Source organism: Nelusetta ayraudi, unplaced genomic scaffold, assembly GCF_046127955.1.
Source record: "Nelusetta ayraudi isolate G7.1 ecotype Tasmania unplaced genomic scaffold, CSIRO-AGI_Nayr_v1 ptg000060l, whole genome shotgun sequence".
Classification (NCBI taxonomy): Eukaryota; Metazoa; Chordata; class Actinopteri; order Tetraodontiformes; family Monacanthidae; genus Nelusetta; species Nelusetta ayraudi.
The window spans coordinates 8,150,001-8,164,518 of NW_027466110.1; the positions used below are offsets into that span (position 1 = coordinate 8,150,001).

General features: G+C 45.4%; 1 protein-coding gene across 14 annotated transcripts in view; it reads left to right on the forward strand.

Annotated features, from left to right (window-relative positions):
* The window catches only part of LOC142897632 (partitioning defective 3 homolog B-like), a 213,101-nt gene that overhangs the window by 102,337 nt on the left and 96,246 nt on the right, over nucleotides 1-14,518 (forward strand). For all 14 annotated transcript variants that reach the window (XM_076040092.1, XM_076040099.1, XM_076040089.1 and 11 more), the window contains 7 exons: nucleotides 1,091-1,161; nucleotides 5,935-6,018; nucleotides 7,189-7,314; nucleotides 10,624-10,876; nucleotides 12,105-12,213; nucleotides 13,406-13,545; nucleotides 13,707-13,835. In XM_076040092.1, coding sequence (XP_075896207.1) covers nucleotides 1,091-1,161; nucleotides 5,935-6,018; nucleotides 7,189-7,314; nucleotides 10,624-10,876; nucleotides 12,105-12,213; nucleotides 13,406-13,545; nucleotides 13,707-13,835 — 912 coding nt within the window. The remainder of the gene's footprint in view (nucleotides 1-1,090; nucleotides 1,162-5,934; nucleotides 6,019-7,188; nucleotides 7,315-10,623; nucleotides 10,877-12,104; nucleotides 12,214-13,405; nucleotides 13,546-13,706; nucleotides 13,836-14,518) is intronic.

Genomic DNA, 14,518 nt, shown 5'->3' on the forward strand with positions numbered 1-14,518 from the left:
TGACCATGAGGAATGCTGCTCATATGAGTCATTTTGATCTGATGCGGCTCATCACTCACCTCACCTTAATGTTTTCACTCCGTCTCCCACAATTTTATTCTGCAAACCTGCTTCCATCTAATATACAAAGCCTGTAGTAGTAACACACCTGCAGCCAACCACAGCGGCAGTTCCACGCGTGAAAGTGATGATTAAATAAAATGTCCCAATCACCCAATAGGAATTTCTAGATAGGAGATCTGATTACCTCACTGCATGCAGCGCTGAATATTCTTATTTCTCCCGAATGGCCAAATTATAATCATAACTACCAAGGTTATACTTGGCATTTGCTAAAGGAATTGCAATTTGGCCAAATAAATAAATAAATAAATAAATAAATAACAATGTGCTACACCACCTGCAACATTTCACTGACTTGACCCGAACAACGTTTTCATTAGCAAAAACATGGCGTCATACACACAGGAGTGACTGTGTCACATGTTACGACTTTGATGATTCATAATCCCATAGTGCTCAGCACGGTGCTTTGTTCCTCTGGGGACCACCTCCCTGTGCCTTTTACACACACACACACACAGTCCGCAGCCCTTCCTTGTGGTCCCTGTCGTACACAGTAATTATTAGGGCTCCCATGGCTCACATTGACACCTCTGTTTTCTCGGTCAACGTTGCCGTCGACAGCGCCGTTCATCACGCCGTGACAACCCCGTCCTCTTGTCCTCTTACCTCCACACATTAATTGCTATTTGTGCGTTGCGCTCATCAATCAGTTCAGCAGGCCCTCCACTCATCACTTCAAGCGTCAGTTCATACAGTCCCTTCATATATTCCCCCAGTCTATTAACTTGTGAATATGGTCTCGTCCAGGCTGGCGTCATGCACTCGCTGTAGTGCACTAAAAGCCTGAACAATGGAGCATCGACGTGTCTCTCAGGACTTCAACCCCCTTCCCCCCTTTTTTCGGTTACAGACTTAAATGCCCCATTTTCTGTCAGAGTATTTTTGCAGCTGTGCTTCTCCTTTCATTGTCTCCTCTCCTGCTGCTAAGGACCGACTAACCGGGAGATGTTTTTTTCCTCCACAGGGAGGGATTCCCGGTGCGGAGAGGCCGGCAGGTGTAGACAGATCCCTGGCTAAACACACCTCCGGTGGCAGGTCAGTCGTGTCTCTTCATTTGGATCTTCTCTGCACTCTGAACGTGCATCAGACCTTCATGTTTATTTATGCTCACGCGGATGTTTGTGTCCTACTTTCCCCTTCATTAAAAGCCCAGATTTCTTCCTCCACATCAAGGCCCCTTACAGATATATTTAGTGTAAAGGAGCCCCATCATTAGCTGAGTACAAAAGACTGCCAGAAGAGGGCCAGGGTCATATGCACTCGCGCAAACACGCACTGTCAAGCGTCAAGCGTGTGCTCATGGCCTCAGAAATGAAGATGGCTACAAACAATCTTGCATTTTTTTTTTTTTTTTGGATCATACAGACTCCAAGGAACACGTAACAAACATGCACACACACACACTAATGAGCAGTGCTTAATTAAGTGTTGGGGCAGCATTTTTTTTTCCTGCAGGCCACTGCAACATACAGTATGTGAGAGAGAGAGAGAGAGAGAGAGAGAGAGAGAGAGAGAGAGAGAGAGAGAGAGAGAGAGAGAGAGAGAGAGAGAGAGAGAGAGAGAGAGAGAGAGAGAGAGAGAGAGAGAGAGAGAGAGAGAGAGAGAGAGAGAGAGAGAGAGAGAGAGAGAGATTCAAATATCTTCATAGAACAAGCAGACAGTAGTTGCCATCCGTATAAGAGTGCTGTAACGCTGCTGCCCTCAGAATGTGGAATGAGTAATCACCATAAACCTAATTAGTCCCGTCAAGGTCTTCCAGACGTCTCTTAAAACTCCCGTGGATTCCACATTTGGGAAGCTGAGACTTTCACAAACACCATGGTAGCAGGAGTGTTGTTGAGTGCCCTGTTGCATCATAGATGAGGCTCTTTTTAATTGTGCACAGCATTATATCCTAAATATATATTACCATTTCTCTCATAGTGTTAAGGCCAATGGTTTCCTAATGCTAACATTTTTTTCTTTAGATTAAATAAGTATCAAATGTTTTGACACGTAAACAACATTGATTCAAATCTCTTTGTGTTTTAATTGACTTCACATCACCCAAACGGCTCTTTCTGACGGCATCTTAGGACACAGAGCTGAAACCAATTACACTTTGTCACAGCATGACTAATTGTGAAGTGGTGGAAGTGACCAGGTTCAGGTCTTAAATATGAGGAAGTGGCTTACATCATGTGACATCACTGATCAATGCGCCGCACTTCCTGACATCGGCGACCTGTGCTAATGGAAAGGGTGTTACTGCGCGGCTGAGAAACCCCCACAGGTCAGCGCGGGCCTGCAGTGAATTCATGGCTTCACGGATTTACCGATAATAGAACATTTTCTTTTAGTGGGTGGACGTAGTTTATAATGTCAGTTTTACAGCAGGAGTTTCAAACCCTGATCTATTTTTACATGCGAGTTCTTATTTAGAATAACAATAACCAGATTTTTGAATTAAAAAACAGTCTGCAGAAATGTCTGAATAAAATGTACATTTTAAATACTGTAATAGATTTTAATGTTTCAACCTTGGACGTAGTGCTTAGCGACATGCAGGACATAAAAATGCACCTCAAATAATATTAGTTTGCTTTTTACTCCCAAGAAAGTTTTTTTCTTCCCCCCCCCTTAAAGATATTTCCTCTCATGGCTACACACACTCACTCACACACAAACCATCCCCTGGCTGTGAGTAATGTAAAAGTGATGTAATGGTTTTCTGCGGTCGCTGGGGAAACGATCCTTGAAATTGCAAAAAAGTCTGAAATGAGAAGAGAAACGCAGCCATAAATACTGGAACAGTAAAGTCTACATTAAATAAATTTGTGTGTGTGTGTGTGTGTGTGTGTGTGTGTGTGTTTTCATGCACATCACAGGGGTCCCCAGTCCATGCATGCATGTGTGCATGTGTGGGTGCCACCCAATATTAAGCTACACCTATAAATACAGTAATGTGCCATCATAAATTTAGCCGCACAGCAGGTCCCCAAGAAAACTCATTACGCTTGAATCAAAGTGTGCTTTTTCTTGGCGCGGGCAAACAGGTCTACTGTAAATGGGTTTATTGAAATGGTGTCGCCGGCATTATTGCATCTCCGGGTGAATAAAGGCGCCGTACGACAGGTGTTCTGGACTGTGCGAGGGTGAAAAGGTAAATGGGTTCCAACCTGATGCACAAGACGGCTCTGGGAGGGGAAGTGGGCGCGCCAGGTCCGACCCAAGCTCGTTCACGTGTTATTCTGCGAGCTCACAATTCCATTTCTCAGCAGCGCGGACCCCTGCGGCAGCGCTTTAAAGGCACCGAGGTTTGTATTTGCTTTATCCATCCGTGTCTCTTCCTGTGTTCACGTCAGACGCTAAATAGTTGCTTTTTTTCCACTGTGGCTCAACCTTTCTGAGTACACAAAATGATTTGACGTCAGGTTTGCGTGCTGGTCTGGAAGTCCGGTTAGTTAACAGTTGTACCCAGGCTCCGTTTCTTCCGCCGTCATTTCCCCCGTTACAGACTGTGCGGAAGAATAAACTTGCGTTCAGGCCATTTGCTGTTTTAATAGCTGCCACTCTGGTGGGAAGTGAAGAGATTTTTTTTTTTTTTTTTTTTTCGGTGTCCTCACGAAGCAGGAGCGCCGAGATAATGACGCATTTGTGCATCTGGCACAGATGGTCACTTTAAGACTCTTTTGTTGTTTGCAATTCCAGTTATTTATTTAAAATCCCCTCGCTTAATGCTGCCGTTCACATTCCCACACGCTATTATGAAGCCGTGTGCTAATTTTCAGTGTGTTTAAATGAGTCTTGCGCAGAAAAATGCAACACTGTGAATTGTGTCTTAATACTCGTATTCTGAAATGGACTCTTTCTGCTTTTATACCTGATAATGAAAGCTAACATCTATAATAAAAAAAGGTCAGTTTTGTTTTAACGTGAGGTCAGTTTTGAGAGCAGTGAGTTCATCATCAGCTGAGCCTGCCGGCCTCTGCGTTGCCTTTGGCAGAGTTGTCTGTCGCTGGTGGCTGCGATTGCCAGGCGCTATTTGAAGACCGGCTTTGAGGGAAATTGGAGCGCGCGGCAGGGAGATGATGAATGAGAAGAGGGTGAAATGCAGTGAGAGGAGGAGGAGAGTGGTTTGGTAATGCACATCCTCCTCCCGCTTTATTTATTTTTTTTTTTTATTTATTTTTTTTTTGCGCGTGATTTCTCCTCCGCGTGTTTTTGGCTCTTTTCGCAGCGAGGATCAGTGAAGTGGCAGGTGGATCAAGAGAACACCTGCTCTCTTCATCCTCGCTCCTGCTTTGCTGCTCTCTTCTCTGTTTGGATCTTTCTCTCCGTCTCTTGTTCTTTCGCCGCGCTCCCTCCCTTCTCAAGTCTCGCCCTTTGTCTCTCCCTCGCTGCTACTTTCTCTTTTTGTTGTGTTTTTTTTTTTTTTGCCTCAATGCAGCCGATGTCACACATTGCACGCAAAAATGTATTAAAAAACGAATAAAAGGAAACATAAATGGATCTCAAGTGCTTCCGCGCGTGCGTGTGCGTGTGCGCATGTGTGTGTGTGTGTTTTTTTTTGTGTGTGTGTTTTCTAGTGGGAGTGTGAGAGATCAGAGGCACAGCAGCAGACTGGGGATAGAGGGAGTGTTGCATGTTATTTTTTCCCTCTCATATTAATGCTATTCATTAGCCTTTTCTAATTAATTCAGTGCATCCGCCTCCCCTCGTTTCACTGTTTTGCTTCCTACCTTTCCCGTTTTAATCCAGCCCCCGGGTTTTTATTTTTTTTTTAGTCTCCTCTAATTATCTGTTGACATGAGATATTTGGGATTTGCTGACCGATAAATTCCAAAGACTCTCAACTGTTTGCTGCAGCGCCCCCATGTCCTCATGCCTCCGCTAACTTCTGCGGTAGGCCCAGGCTGGCTTTTAGTTCATTTAAAAATGTGTTGATTAGATCGTCTGATTTTTCCGTATTTCAGACGTCTGTCAAGTTGGTCATGATCAAGCGATCAGACACCAGTCACTCATGGTCCACTGGAAGGATTTGCTCAAATTTACTGAGTGACAAGGAGGCAGCATCACAGAAGTTTCAGTACGTCCATGAAAGACGCCGAGACAGAAAGCTTCCACCCCGTCCACTGAGTTTATCAGCATCTCCACTGCTGTCTTGTCATGGTAGTTTGGGGATGGATGGATGCTCCAAAGGGGGGAGACTGAAGCGGAGCAGAGTACAAAACAAAAGTTGAGGCAAACTCATAACAGAACACAACGCGCTGAGAGGAAGAAGAAGGTCAGCCGAGGATTAATGTCTGTGCTCTGATAGATAAAACTAATCGAACAAACAAACACTTCAGCACGCGTGCACTTTATAACACGGGCGGAATGCAAAGCAGACACCCACTTGAGTAATCCGGAGGGGACAGGGACGTCGAGAGATTGAAAGAGGAGGGCTGAGTGGGGGGGGTTGAACTCGCAGAGTTGAGTTCTGATGATCGCGCAGACACAAAGCCGTCTGTTTTATTTGTTGTTCTTTAAAGTGGCGTAATGGAGTTCGCAGACGTGGCTCAAGCACAGCGAGCCCGGCGCTGCAAAGCGATGCATCGCTTCATTGTTATTGTTGCCGTTATTATTAGTAGCAGTGTGTTTATGCAAAACTTTGCTAGTGAGACACAAACTTGCTGGCATTATTTTCCTGCTCCTTCTCCTTTAGGTGTACTTGGACGTGAACTTGCAGTAGAATGTGATGTTAGCTCAGTGATATCAAATGTCTGTGTGTGTGTGTGTGTGTGTGTGTGTGTGTGTGTGTGTGTGTGTGTGTGTGTGTGTGTGTAGCTTGACCAGATTGGTGGAGATCCTGGGAGAGGACAGTCCCCTCGGAATCCATGTGGTCCCTTACTGCTCTTCCCTCAGTGGACGGTGAGTTGCACAAAAAAAGGAGACCTGGGAAAGAAGAAACATATGTGTTGTGAGATACGTGTCCCTAATCCGGTTCGCTAACCTGGGACAGTCTCATGCGTCTTGCCGGTGGCGGAACGGAAAGACTGACGGGATTTGTAAGGAATTCTCCAGCCTGGCACGACAGCGCACAGACACAGTTGCCTACACGCTAATAAAGTCGAAGGGAAAAGGCGGAGGAATAAAAAAAAAAACGTGAAGCTCCGCTGGCTCGGTCTTTTGGGCGTGTGACAGTCAGGGGGAGGACGGGGATTTCCTGAAGGAAGACAGGACGGGTTTCTGCAGCTGTTTCTCACGACTCACCTGACCCCGACAATCTCCCGTCCAGGTCAACGGCTCCCCTGGTCCGTCTTTGTTCCATTTTCTTTCTGGCCTTTCCTCAGTGGCTCCCCATCCCCGTTTCTCTTCAAACTGTTATCTACTTAACCTAGTTTCATCCTTTCTTCCTGACTCATTGTCATCGCCTCTGCTTTGTCGAGAACAACTGAGCACGAGTCTCCTCGTCTGCCGACTCGTCTCCCTACTCGTCTGCCGACTCTTCCACCAGCTGTCGCTGTTGCTCCCAGTAACTTAGAACAGGGGCGGGCCAACTTTTTGACTGGCGGGCCACAATGGGATGGGTTCTAAAATGTGACAGAGGGTTCGGAGCAGCAGCAGATGGATGAAGTGTTTCGATGACCCACCTCATACGAGAAAAATCAATATCACAGGATATGTAGAAAACATGTTGCTTTAATGTCTATTGTAAATCAACAATAGCGTTGCAACAAAATATCTGTCTAAGCCCCATGGTGTTTCGCTCTTTATTGAAATTCCTCTTAAAACATCAAAAAATATGATGAAATACAGCTATTTCATTACTTACTGACTTACTATTAATATAATTTTTCAAGTTCGGCAGGCTGGGTTTAATAACTTCACGGCCTGCGTATGACATGCCTTGTCTTTGAGTCTGTGCGACTCTGCCAGTATGTGCTGTTACCTGAATTTGCATGTCTTCACTGAAAAGTGAACCATGAGCGCTGACTGAAATCCACACTGGGATGCAAACAGAAAGTTCTGCGACTGTAACGCAGTCTTAAGCTCTGTGATGAAAACAGACACAGGAGCATGTCGCCTGGTCTCCAACAGGTCACTGGGTCTCTACATCCGAGGGGTGGAGGAGGAGAGCCGCTCCAGGAAGGAGGGCTTGTTCCAAGAAGACGAGTGCATCGTGAGGATCAACACCACGGACCTCATGGACAAGACCTTCGGCCAGTGAGTAGAGACAGCGTCGCTGGTTTGTTGGAGTCCGACATGCCAGGGCAGTGTTCAACTGAAGCTGGGGCGTGTAAGGGAGTATGAGGAAAATGGGATACGCAGTGGTGGGGAAATAAGTTTTTGGACACCCAATGCATTTGTCATGTACTATATTGCGCTAAGAATCAGTCTTAAGTGCAGTGTATATTAGTGCAGCCACCAACATTTACCCACATGCTGCTCGTGCACTGGTCCATCCAGCTTTGACCGTCGAGTTTCAGCAAGATGACTTCCCTCACCACACATCCAGAGTACAAGAACTGCAAGAATTCCGTTTCCTGATTTTGTCTCATTAACGATAAACAACAACATCATTTCCATTTGTTTGTGATCCTCTGAAACAGCCAAACCTCCGCCAATATTTAATGTCCACAATTGGGATTGAGTAAAATTTTAAGGGTGTCAGAAAACTTTTTTCCGCTACTGTATATTCATGTGCAAAGTGTTCCTGTGGAGATGCATCATTGACAGGGTCTTGTGAACATAACAACTACCAAGTGAATGGATGATAGGAGGAACGAAGATGATACCAACATGTGTCCTTTAGAAAAAACAAAACAATGAAAGACAAAAAAAAGCAGATTCCTATTGTGTACACAAGTGGAACAATCAATTAAATCCAGAGCTTTGCATGTTTTTATTATTTACTTCTTGTTTCTTCGCTGTTGTTGCCGCATATTGTCTGAGGGCTTATATCACTGTTGCACTGCCATCACAGAGAGCAGCAGGGAGAATAAAACACACACACACACACACAGACACAGACACACTTGGCAGATGTTTTGGGAGCACTGCTTCCAAATTCTTTGGCGTTCTCTCTCAGCTGGCGCTCTCTTCGCGCGCCTCTCTGTTGTTTCCTCGAGGGCGACTTTGCCCGCCGCGCCGACGAAGAAGACGGCAGAAATGAGGAACATCAAGACGGCGTTTGTAGATGTAAACGTGATTGCAGAGCATTACGCTGAAAGGAGGACTCACCTGTGAAAGTAATTGCGGCAGATTACGCGGGCACGATGCGGATGTTACGATGATTACGGCACATTACAAAATCTCTGCGCCGTCCACACAAGCCCCATTGTCCGGCCCCCAGCGTGGTAATGAGATTATATGTGAGGTATTTAATGCTGCACTGTAGGTAAATGGATTATCACCAGTCAGTGGGGAAGGGGAGGTGGAGGAGTGGGGGGTGCACCTTTTGTTCCCAAACATGTGCATCGTCTGGTGTGAAATAACACACACGTTTGTTCAGTTTTAACCAACGCACACGGATAACATGTCAATGCAAGTGAATACACACAAGACAAGCTACCCTTTAATGTGTGTGTGTGTGTGACATGGCAGGATGACACACACATATGTTCCTGCCAGTAGGAGCAATGCAAATACTTGTGATCTTGCCCTCAAAACACACACACACACACACACACACACACACACACACACACACACACACACACACACACACACACACACACACACACATGCACTCCAGCCAGTATTGTGTTTAGCCGCCACGGCCATTGTGCCGTGATGGTCCAGTGTTATTTTTATAAGTAGGCCACTGAAGGTCCACTGATCCCTGTGAGTGCCGCACGGAGACGCAACAAAGCAACACACTGCCATTGTCCCGTCCTGGCAGCCTGGCGTAGGTAGCTGGCGTAATTAGAATATCTCCTTCACACAAATGTGCCTGCGCACGTCGTCTAATCAGGAACAATCATCATATCATCTTTGCGTCATTGTGTGTCTCTCTGCAGGCAGCAAAAACACACACAGAGCTCGCATGCAGTTTCATTGTTTAATGTTGCAGCCTCAGTACAATGAAATTCTGAAATTCACTTCCAGCGTCATTGAGAATGGTATGATGCAAGCACTTGCATGGAGGACAGAGTGGGTTTTATCTATCTATCTATCTATCTATCTATCTATCTATCTATCTATCTATCTATCTATCTATCTATCTATCTGTCTATATATCTATCTTTCTATCTATCTATCTATCTATCTATCTATCTGTCTATATATCTATCTTTCTATATATCTATCTATCTGTCTATCTGTCTATCTATCTGTCTATCTGTCTGTCTGTCTATCTATCTGTCTCTTACAATTTAGTAAATTGTCCCTAACATCAGAAAAAGTGAGTGGTCTGACCGCAGTTCAGTTCTGCGGTCAAAATAGAGTGGAATCAAATGAAGGATTAACTGGTTCACTAAAGGATGAAATTACCTATAAATGACTTTTTAATATCCACGTAATCCACAGTCCAAAAGGTCCTGCATTAGGTACACTATTCATTCGGATGTATTCACATGTAAACATTTCTCCCATTTGTTTGTTTAAACATAGCCTCCAGTTACGGAAACATTATAATCAGCACACATTTAACCATAATCTATGCAGGAAATAATAGGAGCCTAATCCAATGAAATCGCAATAACTAGATTTTCTCTGTCGGTTATCCGAGGTGAAGGATGGTGCACAGCGATCGCCTCTGACACAGTGGTACCTCTAATTTACTTAACATGATCCAATAGTAACTAATTGTCCACAAAATTGCCTCCTCTATGGATCATGTGATTATGGGGACCAGCTGCACAGGTGTCATACTCCTGCGGCGCTCAGGCCCCACTTTACTGGAAGTAAGTGAACAGCAACAGAAATAAACCTGAGCAAAAACGAACCCATGCAACATAACCTGGTTGTACTAGAAACTCCTATTGCTGCAGCGCATCAGGCAATTGTCATCAGTTTATCCAGAACGATCCATTTTTATCAAACCCTCCTCAGGAAAAATCAGAGAGCATAATCAACTGTCACATGACCTTTGAACACAAAGGGCGTTTTTATCACATCATTACCACAAGATTTACTCCGTCTAGACAAATTGTTCAGCGGATGTGTAGTCTCTTAAAGTTGCAAGTAACCTTTGACAAATTAGGATCATTTTAGAAAACTGCTTTCCAAGTTCATAATAATAAGCTATTGATCAGAATTATTTTAATTTCTAATCACAGTTATGCCATGGATCTCATCCAATTATATTGTTTCCCTGTCATTGAGTTATATCTCTTTCTGCAAATGACCCTGCACATCGGAGACTAATAACTAGACAAAGTGCGTAATTGTGATTAATGGCGCCATTTGTCTCAGCAGTAAATCTCTGATATATGTGGCGCACACTTTGGATAATTTCTCTCCACAGTCTCTTTAAATGCACCAAATAACTCCTCTTCCTTTTTCCTCCCTCCCCTTCACCTTCCGTCCCAGAGCCCAGGAAGTGTTCCGCCACGCCATGCACTCCCCCATCGTCCGTTTGGAGGTCGTCCCCTCTGAGAACAGGGAACGCTACGAGAAGAGCCTGATTGGTCCCCTGTTTGCCGACGGGTCCGGTCCCAACAGCAGCCCCCATACAGCCAGAGAGGCCCCTCCACCCGTCAAAGCCAAACCTGCCTACCGGCCCTCGGAGAATCCCAGCTCGCGGCTGGCGGACGACGTGGCAGCTCTGGAGGCTGCCGTCGCTGTAAGTGGCTGAGAGTTCAAATGAGATTTTTATTTTTATTGATTATTATGATCAGGATGTGGCACTCTGAGTAAAGAAACAAACCAACACAAAGTCTCTTATTTTGTCATATTAAACTGCAGCAACAATTAGATTTAATTTAAAAGTCAATCATTTTCAAAAAGTTGGCAACTGTTACAGCAAAAATAGCAATCATTTTAGACAAGGACAAAAGAAAAACTCGACTGATAATGTGCTAGCTTTATTCCCTTTCATAGCCAGGTGCTACTGAAGTGAGATAACAGACAAATATTTAAAGGTAAATATCAGCTTTTATTATGAAGAGTATGCTTTTGTATGCACAGCTGTTGAGTTTGTCGATGTACACACGTGCCTCTGTGGTCGTAAACCATTAGCAATAAGGCTTTGTGCAACCTGTGCACATTGTTATCGCTAAGATTTACATTTTATGCTCCTGCGCCTTAATGCGTTACAATTACATTGTGATAAATTCAGAAGCGATCCTCTCCTACTGCTGTTGTTGTTGTCGGCCATCGCCATGGTGACTCGGCTGACATTTTGAGAAACAGCTGCCACGTAGGCAACGGTTACTAAGCAACAGCTGCATATCATCTCGTCCTGTAAACAAAACAAGTCAGGCGTGCATCTGTAATTCTAATATTACAGCAAAGATTTGCCAACTCTAAGCTCCTCATTATCTTCTCGTTCTGGGGATGTGCAGCTGCTTTGACTTGATGATCAAATATGTGTTTGCAATGTGCAAATATGTCTTTAAATACAGCCCCCCCAAAATAAAAAAAAATTAAGACCATGGAGCCAAATCTTCATGCCGAGCAGCTTTTTACCTGAGGCAGGTGGTCAGAAGTGTTTCAAGGCCTGCTTATGTCTTTTGCGTCCGTTGAGTTGTGACATTTTTGTCTCAGCATTTTCTTGGTGGTGTGTGTAAACATACTGCTCATAAATGCATCCTGAGAAGTCCAAAGAGTGGGAGCAAACTCCAAATTAAACAAGATAGGAGGAGGAGCAGGAGTCCACAGCCTTGGGAAGCAGGAACACTGAGAAAATCAAAATGTACAAATGAATGGTCCTGGTTCAAAAGAGTGAAGCAGACGTTGACGTTAATGTTCTGATGTGTGTGTGTGTGTGTGTGTGTGTGTGTGTGTGTGTGTGTGTGTGTGTGTGTGTGTGTGTGTGTGTGTGTGTGTGTGTTGTGTGCTTGTCTTTGCAGACTCCTAGGAGCAGCAGCGAGAGCCCCCTCATGAAGAAAAGCCCCGCCCTCGCCAGCTTGGTGGCCAATAAGAAAGGAGGACGGAGGCTCCGGATCGATCTGAAGAAAGGTGCAGCAGCCCGTCTCTCACACGTAGCCGCCTGCTCTTCTGTTGTTGTCTGGAGCTGCTCTGGTCGAGCGCTGGGGGGAAGAGAAGATGGCTGGTGGAGGTGTGGAGAGGTCAAAGACATTTTTTTTTAGCACGGTGTTGCCAGCAAGCAGTTCACGTCTGGACATCACAAAACAAATCGAAGGAACGTAAAAGTCGTCATAACAGATTTCACTCCTATTAAACTCTTCTTCCTGGCCGTGGACTTCCCAGCTCTCAGCTGACACCACCATCGCTGTGCATTAGTAACGGCTCTCAGGTCCATTTCTATTTTTTTTTTTTTTTCCTTTTCTTTTTTTTTTTTTTTAGATTATGCGCCGCGTCACGTCGCGCCCGTTCAGCCGTTGCTGCCTGCTTTCATACAGCTCCCTCTCTTTGTTCCTACAGGGCCGACCCTCCTCCTTTTCACCCGTCCTCTCTCCATCTTCCTAATTCGCTCTCTTCAGGGTCTATTAAGTCTTTATTGATCTGTTCATTTCTGCTGATATGAATTCATACCGGGCCAAACTGCTGACTCGGCTCCGCTAAAGAGAGACCAGAGCTAAATGAAGTCTATAAAGCACACCACTGACCTCCGTGCCAGTGGAGGTCCTTTCTTTTTTTCTTTTTTTTTGCTCATGCATGCGTGTTTATGAGCAGATTTATGCACATTTGTATTACATTTTTTTTTTAGTTCTCTTTGCAGAACACTCGCTCTGCGTTTCCGTGTATTCATTTTGCCTTGTCCTCGCCCTCGTGCTCTTTACTCTCCTCTCTGCCCCACAGCAGGAACCTTTTTATTTTTTGAAAGCCTTCACACCTGCAGCTACTCCGGCACTGGCTAAAAGGGCTTAAAGCCACACACACACACACACACACACACACACACACATACACACACACACACACATATACACACACGTTATCGCATTTACAGTATGAGGGGCCGGGAGCTTCGTCAGCAACACTGTGCTGGAGTCTCAGGAGAAGTTTTAAGTCTCTCTCAGGGTGTTTTGTAGACGGAGGGGTTTGGAGATCTGGCTCTTCTAAGCCTGCGGCACTCACATCTAAGGGTCGCGGGGGGGGCGGGTGGGGAGGATACCTGTTCAGGATATTTTGCGTGTTTGGAGAGCGAAGGGAAGCATCACTGGTGTGTGTTTGCGTTCCTGTCTAGGTTCAGAGGGTCTCGGCTTCACTGTGGTCACCAGAGACTCTTCAGTACACGGCCCCGGGCCCATCCTGGTCAAAAACATCTTGCCCCGCGGAGCTGCCATCAAGGATGGACGCCTGCAGTCCGGAGACCGCATCCTGGAGGTGCGGGACAGATGGCTGTTCGGGTGCAGGAGCCGCGGCTCGGTTTGGGAAGACGCGAGGCATCGGAAAGGAAGTTTATTTTTAACCGTGTGTGTGTGTGTGTGTGTGTGTGTGTGTGTGTGTGTGTCTGTCTGTCTCTGTGTCTGTGTGTGTGTGTTTAGGTCAACGGTATGGACATCACAGGCGTGGGCCAAGAGGAGCTGGTGTGTATGCTGCGCAGCACGCGGCAGGGAGAGAGTGTGTGTCTGGTGGTGCTGCGGCAGGAGGACATGTTCCTGCCCAGAGAGATGGTAAGAGCCAATCGCAGTGCTTGACTCCTTGTAAACCCGCTAGCAACGGCCAGGCTACCTGCAAGAATATGGATTTGTGGCTCCCAACAAACACAACTGTGTGACGCTCCTCTTTTTTTTTTCTTTATTATTTTTTTTTAATTTCTCTCTTGTAATTTGCTGGTTGGATCAGCAGAGCGGCCACCAGGACGGTGCTCGGCTCAGTCGCCTCTAGAGGAGATTTTTTGTAGGCTTGAGGCCCACGTGTCATTCAGGGCTCCCGTGAATATTTTGCTATCCCATAACGCTGCCTCGCCTGTAATGCTCTCCCTGCGCTCTCAGACCTCATCCACCGAACACGCTTCCTGTGAACCTTGATACCGACCCTGCGGACATGTTTTCCATGCCAGATTGTTTCTGCTCATTTTTAACACTTTTGACAAATAAATCTTTATTTTGTTCACCTTTGCTCTCCTTCTTCTTCTTTCTTCTTCTCCTTGACTGACTGCATGTCCACCCCTTCGTAATTCACACACTTTTCATGTGATTTCCAAACATAGATACTAATATAAGACACACAGGAATTTCTCATTCTCTAAACCTCTTGCTGCCTGTTCACCAACAGTTTGTAGTCACTGCTCACAGTAGGCCCAACCTTCCATGAATAGGATTCATCTCAAATATCCAACAGGGCCCATCTAGTG